Genomic DNA, 12,033 nt, shown 5'->3' with positions numbered 1-12,033 from the left:
ATTATAGTGTCTAGATCAAAGGAAGTAATAGTGCCACTCTATTCTGCTTTGGTCAGGCCTTACCTGGAATACTGTGTCCAGTTCAGGGCACCACAACTCAAAAAGGAAGTTGACAAATTGGAGCATGTCCAGAGGAGGGCCACTGAAATGGTGAAGGGTCTGGAAACCGTGCCCTATGAGGAGAAACGGAGGGAGCTGGGTATGTTTAGCCTGGAGAAGAGACAGTTAAGTGGTGATAAGATAGCCCTTTTAAGTAACTGAAGAGGTGTCACATTAGGGTGGAGCAAATTTGTTTTCTGCTGCTCCAGATACTGGAACATGGAACAGTGGATACAAGCTACAGGAAAAGAGATTCCACCTCAATGTTAAGAAGAACTTCTTGACAGTAAGAGCTTTTGACAGTGGAACACACTCCCTCAGAGTGTGGTGGAGTCTCCTTCCTTGGAGATCTTTAAACAGAGACTGAATGGCCATCTGTCAGGGATGCTTTGATTGTGATTCCCTGCACGGCAGTGTGTTGGACTAAATGGCCCTTGTGGTCTCTTTCAACTCTATGATTCTGTGGCGGGTTACAGACCGCCCGTTTGGGGCGGCCTGCACCCGCCCCTTTCCCCGCTGTATCGGGGCCTCAGCTGCCAGACCGGCAGCCTCCGAGGCCCCGATCCGCTGCTTTGCAGGCTGCGGGGAAGCGGCAAAAGGCTGCTTCCCCGCAGCCTGCAAAGGGGTGTCCTTGGGGCTTCAAGCCCCAAGGACACCCGGCAAAGGCGGGGAGGAGGAGAAAGGGGCCGCTTGGCCCCTTTCTCTTCTGCGACACTGGGCGCAGCCATGTAAAGGCTGCGTCCAGCGACGCAAACCCCATTTCGGAGTTCCTTCTTACACCGTGGAAAGGACACTCTGGGCACCCTCGCGTGGCGCAAAGACGTTACGTCCGCGCCATCTCGTCGTAATGGTGGTGGCCGTGTGGAACAGCCGCCGCCATTTTGTTTGCGCTCCGCGCGTGCTAGGGTTGGGAGCGTCTGGAAAGGACGCTCCTTTCTAACCCTAGTATGCATGCAGCGCATACTTTTAGGCCCATATGTAACAGGCCTATGATCACTTTACAAAGTATTAGAAAGCTGTGATGGCCAGTGACTCATATGTCAGAGGGGCAATAAAATCTGCTCCAGGTTTTAGTATTAACTTCAAAGAAACCACCCAAGATGCTGAACTCTATTCACCCCCCCCCCCCATAGGTTCAGCACCTTGCATATAGCTTTTAAAGTCAGATCTAAAGTCCATGGGCAATGCGTTGTAAGAAAGCAGTCAAATGAAGTGACAGGTGGTATAATTGATTCCATTGCTATTGTAATGTATTTGGGTTATTTTGACAGCTAGCTTAAAAGTATTTTAATGTGGCCAAACCTGACTCTTCATCCCCATCCACTCAGAGGTGGCAGGAGAGGTTTAGCTTAGAGCAACTGCCAAGCACAGTATGAGTGAGTTATGGGTTGTTTTTTCTCCTCCTATGAAACATGTTCTTGTGCTTTTTCATTTTCTTTTTTTTAAAAAGGCATAGAATTTTGTACTTCCAGTTTGGAAACCATTACATCTGCGTTTTTGTGATGTTTGTCCAGTTAACATTCCAATAGGATTAAAACAGGATGTGGTGCTTCAGATACAGGTCATGTTCCAACTTCATACTTTCAGTGTTAACTGATTTCTTGCACAGATGTTTCATGTACCTTTTAAAATGGATATGCTGTTAAACTGCTTTTAGTTCAATTGATCATTTAATTATATTTTAACTTCTGTTAAAATGTTTGTAAGTTTCATATGTTTCTGTTAAAAGGTTTTTATGTTTATATAAATGATGTCCTGGGAGCAAAACTAATCTGACTGACATAAGAGCTGAATGAAAATGCCATAGATAGGCTCACAATATACAATTGCAAAAAAGAAAAGAAAAAAAGAAACGCTACTTGGAGCATGCCACATTTCCTGAAAATACTTGAGTGATTTCAGCATTCTTGAATAGAATCCAGATCACTGGTGGTCAAAAGTCCACTCAGTAACACCCGATAGACTGTGAAACCAAGATGATAGGTAATGTACAAAGATAAATTTCAAAGAAACAGTGCTCATTCCTCCTTGTCCTCGAAATTCTTCATGCATTCCAATTAGATTAATTGGTACATTTGTAACAAATGATTTTTCCTGTTAGCAATGTGAGCTCATCAAGGAGTGCCACGGTACTTTGGCTGCAGCTGAAAGGCAGAATTGACCTTCTGTACACATGGAGAGATGCCTTCTTTGATTCTTCCCTTCCTTTTTCTTATTGAACAAATTCTAATGCCAGTTGTGGAGGGTGTTTCCTTTAAGAGCAAAGGAAACTGCTGTATACATGATCCACAGCAATTGGCAGTACCTCATCAGGATTTAAAACAAGTGTGTTTCTTAGCACTAATTGAAGATGCCACAGGTTATACTGGATCTTTCTAAACATAAAACATATATATGTTCTACCACCTAGCTCTATAGTCCTTGTGATACTTTTCAGTATCATTACATAAACTCATTTTCCTATATTTCCTTTAATCCAAAACCCAGTCTACAGTCTTGAACTTGTTTCTTTTTTTTTTCTTCTTTTTTTTTTTTTTTGCATAAATTCTCTCTTTATTGGAATTAAAATGGATTCTATGGGCAAAGCTTTATTTGCCTTTTCTATACATTATTTAATCTAGTGTAGGTTTAAATACTTAATTAGCAATTATGATTCATCCATAGATCATATCTTTGCATCACAGACAAATAATCACTCTATCGATGACAAGTAAAAAGTTGTACTGTTTACAAGATGCTTTATTAGAAACTTTTCATAATGAAGAGGATCAAATACTAGTAAAAAGTTTCCAAGGAAAAAGGAAAATATGTTTCGGTTGTCACCTTGAAGGGGGAGGTTTGCACAAATTTTAGCTGTTTTAAATGCAAAATAATTACAATTGATCATATCAGTTTTAAAGTTGTTTTTTAAAGGACCTTGAAGCTGCACATGAGCCATAACCCTTCTGATTGTGGTTGTGATTATTAAATAATATTTTTGTGAGTGATTCATGTCCCGAGTCTTCCTAATCTAGTGAGATGTATTGCATTTCTTTTATTCACCTCTTAGTGTCCATTTATATTTCTAAATCAGCATATACAGATTTTATGCAAATCAGTGTCCCCATTTTGTACTATTTTGACCCATTGTGATGCATTTATTCTTAGTCATATACAAGTGGTCACCTTAGATGTAGAGCAGAAATGGGTGTAATGTAGCCCAGATTCCCCCCCCCCCCAATTAAAATGTTTTCTTAGGTTACAGGAACCAGCTGCATCATATTTTTCATGGGTCTGATTTCTGTTTAAAGTCCTCTGCACCTAACCAGAAATGACCTTTGGAAATTGACCACCCATTCCTTAAAACACATTTCAATTTTTTTTTTTTTGGTTTTTTTGCCAAAAAAAAAAAAAAAAAAAGCAGAGGATGCATCCTCTTTCTACTGGCACCTTCCATCATTGGTGCCAAAACCCTTTCCCCCAATAATTTAGCTTTCTGTATGCAGGGGTAGAGGTAAGTGAGTCAAAATGCTTTCTTGTGCTTTCTGAAGTCACTTTCAACTCCATATCAGTGGGCTAGCCATCTGTGAATTGGCACTCCTGTGGCTCACCCCTCCCCATATTAGCCAATGTTGGCATGTGTTGCAGGCAAATGCATGTGATCAGTCATTGACCAATATAGCTTTGAGCACCTATAATTTTTCCCATCTTTAGGGAAACCTGAGTGGATAGGAAGGGCACGCTGTACTATACAATGTAGCTTTGTTTAACATTCAGATTTTTTTTGCAGGACAAAATCATGGCTACAGATTAAGGGGCTGAACAGACCGTCCCTTTCTTCACTAGATTTGGGCTGCAGCAACTAGACACCGTGGCCCCAAACTGGCCTTTTTGCACCACAGAAAGGGCACTATAGCTACTGGTGCTGCAGCTTTTTGGCGCTCCTTTGGCACTGTGCCATCTGGACACAATACTAGAAGAGCATTGTGATGCTGGCCACCATGCCCAGCATGATGGCAGCATCAGGGCAGTGTCGGGGTGTGCGTCATGTAGATGACATGCCCCTATTCTTCCCCCAGGCTAGTGTTTATCGCCAGTCAGTCAAGACCCTCAGTAATCAGTTGTAAATTATCTCCATGAGATCTCTGTTAAAACTATACTTGCTTCTTCCCAATTTCTCAAAGATGTTTTCCCTTTCTTTGTCTTTTCTTACTACAAGAGTAACATTTGTTGTACCTAGCCCCGCAAATTCTTTATTGGACCAAGCTGACAGAGTTGTGTTTATAACATCCAGCTCAATATTTTTGTTGGCCAAATTATTAAATAGTGATTTCTTATCTGACTCAAACATTAATAAAATGGATTGTCTTGTGTATATTTTCTTAGAAACAAGTTCACTTTGTTTAATTCCTGAGAAAATGTATTTAAGACTGAAACCTGACAGAACAATCCTGTACATCTCCTAAGATGTAATCCACACTAACTTTGATCAGATGCACAGAATTATGAATGAAGTGCGGTAAAGCAGTAAAGACTTTATCACAAATGGCAGCCAAGTGGAATAACAGCAGGATAGTAGCATAGTAGCCTCTGTAGCTGTAACTTATCACATAGTGCTGTGCCTGTCCTGTAGCTACTTCCATCCATTCCTGGAGTGCTCCTTTTCATTGATGGGCAAAATGAGTCAGTGCTTCCCAATCATACGGTTTTTCCACTATTGAGTCCCATGTGCTATGTCCCTCCCACTGCGGTTCTGATATGCAGGCACTCACTTGGTGCAAGTGCATGTGATTATCTTTCTCTCCTCTTCTCCTCATCTCCCTAATTTTCTAATAAAATGTTTTTCTTTTTTCAATTTCTTTTTTTTTTTACTTTATCAGCTGCTGTAACTTTGCAATTGAAAATATTAAGAAAAAAACAGATCAAAAGAGCACAGGACATAAAAGTGAGGTTATGTAGACCAGCATATAGAAGACAGAGCCCAGGACTATAGCAACACCATAGCATTTTTGAAGAGCTGCACCAAAATGATTGTTCCCAAACTGCTATGTTTGCATTTCCTACACTAATATGAATGTGGTGTCTTAACACCCTGGTATAATAAATTCCCAAGACAAGCACCAGTGGCAGGAAGATCTGGAGGGTTGGCCAAGTGGAGGTGGGGAGGAGAGAATTTTCCATCATTGCCATGGTCCAAAATTCTCCTTCACTGCTGTTAGTTTCCTTGGAAGGAGAGAAGAGGGAGCTAGTTGAGAAATATTTAGCCCAATGATTCCCAAACTTCATCTCCCAGAAGCCCCAGTCACCTTGGCCAACAGCAAGCGGCCACCCGCCTCAACGGGCAGGCTGCTTTGCCGCCGGGAGCCACGTTGCAAGGCTCCCAGGCTTGCCCCAGCATGCCTTGCTGGAGCAGGCTGTGCTGCTATTGGGCTGGTGTGAGGAGGAGAGGTCCTTCCACCTTAGTGGACTGCTCTGGGAGGCATGAGGACCTCTCTATGGTGTGCCCTGGTCCTCCAGGGCAGCCCATTGGCTGAGTTGCCTTGGGGGAGGGGCCACTATGCCTGCTATGCATGCTTGGGCCTGGCCTATATAAGGGCCATGTGGTCTGGCCCCAGTGTCATTCGCTGCTCGGCTCTCCCACCCTCCCTCCCTAGGGTTGGTGGTTTTAGTCACAACTTCAGGGGCGGAAGCATAGGTCATGGATCTGGTTGGTGTGGTTACCAGGGCTACGAAGCACTGGTATGGGAGTCATTAGGTACCCGGGGGCAATGAGGGCATATATTGTGGCCATTGTGGGGGCCACAACGCGGTAGCGCCTCCCGGTGACTAGGGGCTTAGAGGACATGTGAGCGGCTGGTGGCATGGCTGCGAGATGGCGTTCCTTAGCCCCTAGGTCATCCCATTGCCTGGCGGTCACCAGGCATGCGGCTTATCGAACAACCGGGGGGGGTTGTTCGATACTACAGATCCTGACCTCATGCTTTGGGCCAATCCTACCAATTTTATTTGCTTGCTAAATAAAGTTGTGGCCTTTCCTCCAGCTTTGGCTCATGTGTTTACTTGCGGTGGCCTCCTAGGCAATCAGGAATTCTGGGAACTGAAGTCCAAAACAACTGGAAGACCAAAGTTTGGGGATCACTAATTTAGTCTGTTGAAAAGATCCTACCCTTCGGTATTTAAGTCAGACTGCTGTGCCTCTTTGAGGGGAGAACTATAAAACTATACAGCTCATACCAGAATGGTATTTTTAGGAATTAGCAGAATCTGCATAGAAATGGCATTAACAGTCATATTTCTTAGTGCAAAACATGCAGGCATTCATCTCCCTCACTGCCTACACACATCAAGGTGTGTGTGTGTGTGTGAAACAGAAAAAGAGAGAGTTCTTGTAGAACCTTGCAATAGATGTATTCTCTCAGACATCTATTGATGTCTATTATATATAATTATTGTTGAAAGCTTCAGTCTAATATAATATTTTGTTTTAGGAGCAACAGTAATAAAGGTGTTTTTTTTTAAAAAAATGCATGACAGTTACGGTTTAAAGGAATTGAATTTCGTATTATGCTGTGATATATTAATAACCACTACTTTGACAATGAGCAATCTCTTTAAATATCTCACAAAAGACATTGTCTTTGACGAATTACTTTCCATTTGAAAATGAAAAATGAAGAATTGCACTGCTGTGGACAAAGAAAGGATGTAGCAAAGAAGTAATTTTAGGTTTCAGGTGAAAGTGAATTGAAGAAAGGGGCAAACTAATGAAAAAAGTTCTCTTTAGCTTAAGCTGTGTGAAGTGCATCTTGTCCAGCATACAGTAGTATTTGCTAAACAATTCAGTAAGCTGACATTTGCCCATATTCTTTTGGGAATTGAGTTAGTTGAAGTAGAATATGACATGAACAGCACTTGACATTTTGCTGGTGGTTTGAAGCTGTGCATTTTAAACAGTTTAGTCATAACTAATGCAATTTAATAATTGGTTCACAGTGCAGTCCTCTGCCATCTTGTCAGAAGTCCCATTGAATTCAACTAAATGTACTCTCAGCTAAGTAGTTTTAAGACTGGAGCCTAAATAAACTATTAATGCATGAAAATGTAGCAAAGATTAAATCTTATATCTTTTAAGTACAACTGAATAAAATATGCAATGTATAATATATGTCATATTTTCCTAGTCCACATATCTAGCTATGCCAGCTGGTATTCCAGATTTCTTATGGTTTAAATATTTTCACATTATTATAGCTTTTCAAATGAAGCACCTATATTTTAGGTTAAATTGGTTAGCTGTATGTACATGTTCTTAATAAAAGTTTTAATGATGTGATGACTTCATGGAATATAGCTTACAGTTAGGAAAGGAAAAAGGGAATCTGATTGTGTTTGGGGTGCAGTGATGAACCTAAAGTTATTGAAGTTTCACATGAATCACAATATTCCTGTGAATTTTTTTCTGTCTACATGAATTCTTTGAAAGACAATTGAAGTGTGCTGTTATATTGTTTATTTCTTCTGTCTTAAAATTTGGCTTCCCTGCACTTCGTGCATCCTGACCTATTTAATTATACTAGAATATGTACCTGTGCTCATATTGGGCATTTATTATTATTGTTGTTGTTATTATTATTATTATATTCAGCATTTCTCCTACATGAGCTTACAAGGTAAATTAAAACAAAATAGATAAAACAAACTGTAATATGAACATTTTAAAAGAATTAAACAATCCAGTTAAAATTTTGAACAGTTAAAACATATTAAAACCTATTACATATTTTAAAAAATCAGTACACCACTTGCACTACAGCAACTAGTAAGGTGTTTGGCTTCTGGCAAAAAAAGAGCAAAGAAGGGGCCCAACTGCGTCTCCCTTGGATGAGAATTCCATAGGATGGGAATAGCCACTGAGAAAAGTTCCCTCTGGAAGATCTTAAAACTTGGGTAGGCTCATATAGGGAGATACAGTCTTTGAGATATTCTGGACCATATAGAACTCTATAGCTCATAAGCAGTGTGGGTTGCCATGATTTGATTTCTTTTATTATCATACTTTCTTTCATAATCTCTTATGAATAATTAGTAAGCTACTAATTATTGCTTGATGGGCATGCTCAGTTTCTATCTTTTACATTTCTCATATACAGTGGACCCTTGTTATACACTGGGATTTGGTTCCAAGATCCCCCGTGTATAACAAAATCCGTGTAAGCTCAAGTCCCATTACATATAATGACATAGCAAAATGGTGTTCCTTATAAAGAATGGAAAATCAAGGTAAATTTATACTTTTTTAGAACATTTTCAAACTGTGTATGCTTAAATCCGTGTATAAAAAATCTGTGTATAAGAAGGGCCGACTGTATCTCACAAATCAACTTCCCCAATATGGTGCTCCGAAAATCTCTTAGACTACAACTTCCATCATCCCTGGACACAATGACCAATGACTATACTGCTTGGAGAGTATGGAAACTGTAGCCTAAGATATCAAGAGGGCACCAAGCTGGGGAAATCATCAAAGTTCATTGTAGTTGCACTGTTTCACAAGGATACATGTTTTTAAAAAAACATGTAATGTTTAGAACAAGTTAAACTTTATGTGTTAAGTATAACAAGAAGCTATAGCAATATCTATGGAGGGAGATGGAGTGAGGATACTCTTATCTCCTCTGTGAGTGTCATATACCACAGTCTTTAGCAGTTAACATTGTTGCAACTAACTTTTTTTTACCATGGTGCTCTAGGGCCTATAGAGTTACAACCTGCTGCAGAAATAAAAGTGTCCCACTGTCTGAAAAGGGGCAGAAGAAACTGCAGAACTTTGGATTCAGACCATCATCTGTAATCTTAAAAGAAACGTGGGTGGGCAACTCAATACAGTTGCAGTCAAACACATCTACAGGCTTCTCCAGTTTCATTGCTTCATATCAAGTTTTAGATTCTTCCAAAATCCTTGGTAAAATGGGTCAGTTTCGAAATGCACTCTGGCATCAGTGATGCACTGCATACATCTCAAATTGACATCTTTGTCTATCCTGGCATTCCGAGACCTGAATGGTCATCATATATCCATGTAGTCTTTTCTGAGGAAAGTTTAAGAATTTTTAGAAGAAGGAGATCTTGCTAAAATATCTGAAACCTTTTAAGCAGTCTCTGGAAACCCTCCTAGATAAGAATGTCAACGTGCTTTGAAAATCAAGGGAACCTAAATAGTCTGAGCAGCATAGCCAAACAGCTGGGATATTTTTTTTTTTTCATATGTCAGAAACAACTTGGGAGTGACTATACTCCATGGATTTTCTGGCAAAGTATCTTTCTTCAAATACCAAAACTGTGAGTAGAGAAGAAGGAAAAAAATGTTTTGTTAAATCTGTCATGAAGCTACCATATGGTTCATTGGTTTAAACAGGCACATATACATGGATTTAAAAATAGAAATCTAAAATCTGAGCTTTCAGATAATAAGTGGGGTGATTTAACTCCTTGCCATAATACAACCAATGCTCTTCCCAGTGTAACATTATCTTAGCTTAACTGGGCTAAAAACAATTGATTAAAAAAGTAATTTTATTTTTCCACCACAGTGTTAATAATAGCTTTGGGGAGGCATTCATTAATCCAGGAAACAATGCTGGAAGAAACAGTGACATGTTTTTTTTCTGTAGCATCACTGCCCCAATCCAGTTTGTGGTTTTCTGGGAAACAGAGAAAAAGGCAATCACAGATTCTCCTGTGTTAGGCTTTTAGCTGGGCTCTGAAAAACAGGAACCATGTTGTTGATTGATCACCCAACTATCCTAAAGTGAGGTCTCTTTTCTGAATAGCTTGGAGATGGCTATCACCAAGAAGTTCACTACAGATATGGTGAAAAATAAGTGTTTAAAATTATTATTGGTAGTGACTCACAGGAGGATGAATTTAGATACTAGAATGATGGCACAGTCAGTCTACTTAATTAATATCCTGCCTTTCTCCTGCCATGGTCCCAAGGAGGCTCATATAAAATTAAAAACAAAGTACAGCTAAAACCTGTTTGATATAAATGTATCAAATTATTTTAAGAAAACCAAATTACAACAATTTATTTTACTACTGCACAAATTATATCTAGCTGCACATTATAACAATGCCTACTGAATGGAAACTGCAGCTCTGGTAGTTTTAGAAGGAGTGAGAACTGTCACTTAACCAACTCCCATTCTGTATCCTGCTTTATAGATTCACACATCTTTGATCAATGGACGGCCAAGTGCAGATGACCCTTCACCAGCCCTTCTAGAGTTCACTTCAGCTCGCTACATCCGTCTGAGATTTCAGAGGATACGAACACTGAATGCTGATTTAATGATGCTTATGCACAAGGATCCCAATGAAATTGATCTAATCGTTACAAGGAGGGTAAGTCTTAGTAAAGATACTGAAATGTGTATTTGCAGTGCTACCTTTGCCACTAATACTAAGGACTAGGATTATACTACTCTAGGAATTAGGACTTCCTGTACACATTTCTGGTACTCCACATAGTATATCATCAGGCGCTACTATTTTAACAAAATGAATGAAATATTCTAGTACATCATGTGTCCCAGTTGAGAGTCTGTCTATCCCTACGTGACACACTGGTAGGAGAGTTGGTGTGTCATGCAACAGGACCAAGACGAATAGAAGGGAGGCCAGGATGAATGGAAGGAGGGAGTACAACACCAATATGGAAAGAAGAGAGGGAGAAAGTGGCAGGGGAATGAAAGTGAGGAAGTGAAGGGAAAGAAAAGGTTAAGGAACAGGGTGAGGTGAATGCGGAAGGAGTGGATGAGAGGAAGGCTGAAAAGGCGAATGCAGGGAGGGATGGAGGAGGAGCGAGAGGAGCACGAGCCTGGGAAGAATGTGAAGGCTGGCCAGTGGCTTTAATGAAGGGAAAAGGACTCTCCTCAAGTTCCAGTCTCACTAGACGGCAAGTAAGGGCCTGAACAGACAGGCCAAAATAAAGCTGCTTCAGGCCACTTTGGAGGTATGCAGTTTAAATGGCAAACACATCTTAGGCCAGAAGCTGCACCAAAACTGCACTCTAGTCCTTAGGACTGGAACATGGTTTTGGCACGGCTTCCAGCCTCTTAGGACGCATGCAGCATTTAAACAGCATACCTCCAAAGTGACCCGAAGCACCTTTATTTTGCCCTGCCTGTTCAGGCCCTATGAGACCCAAGTGTAGAAGGAGTCTTGGAAGATAGACGTAGCATAAACAGCGAGCAATTTGAGGACCCTGTAAGGGAGGCCCTACAAAGGCTGGCAGAGGAGGAGGGAGATTGGTGGGACCCGAGAAGGAGGTGGTGGACATGTGGATCCTGAATCCCACTGGTGGAGAAAGCCAACAGAGAAGTGTCAGAGAAGCATATGAGACCTTCTAAAATCTGCAGAAGGTTTTAAGAACAAGCTGGAGAACCTGTGAAGTTAACAAGGCCTTGAAGCTGGAGTTTTTGTTATATTTTTGTTTTGTCATGAGCCCACTGTTCATTCAATAAAATTGGTGTTAGTTGAGCATTCCCCAAAGGAATGTGTATCCATTCAAATACTTACCCATCTATGCTATTGATGTCTAACCCAGTAGACAAGAGTGGGACTCTTAGGGGCCCTGTGACACCCTGTGTTTTTTTTCTGTCACAAAAATAAAAATTATAATTTCTGGAAGCCTCCAAAAGTGTTAATTTCCAACTGTACACATACACCCCTTGGTGTGCACCTTCTGATTAACTCTTTAGATTCCTAGCATGGTCTTGGTCTTTCCTTCTCTGTAGGAAAGCTATATAGAATGCATTAACTTATCTGTAGTTTCATATAATCACAGCCTACAAGAATGGCATATAGTTCTATCTGTTGTATTTCTGTTTATGTGAACTTTAATGTATGTATTGGTGATTATGTCTGAACTTCATGGAGCTCCTACATGTGAGC

General features: G+C 40.5%; 1 protein-coding gene across 1 annotated transcript in view; it reads left to right on the top strand.

The window, feature by feature from the left end:
• LAMA2 (laminin subunit alpha 2) overlaps positions 1-12,033 on the top strand; it is a 609,129-nt gene that overhangs the window by 219,719 nt on the left and 377,377 nt on the right. The window contains exon 5 of the mRNA XM_089530405.1: positions 10,303-10,482. Coding sequence (XP_089386531.1) covers positions 10,303-10,482 — 180 coding nt within the window. The remainder of the gene's footprint in view (positions 1-10,302; positions 10,483-12,033) is intronic.

Source organism: Sceloporus occidentalis, unplaced genomic scaffold (assembly GCF_023333645.1).
Source record: "Sceloporus occidentalis isolate IW3139 unplaced genomic scaffold, rSceOcc1.0.p SCAF_6, whole genome shotgun sequence".
NCBI lineage: Eukaryota > Metazoa > Chordata > Lepidosauria > Squamata > Phrynosomatidae > Sceloporus > Sceloporus occidentalis.
Note: the sequence above shows the minus strand (reverse complement) of the source record. Positions and strands in the feature narration are given on the sequence as shown.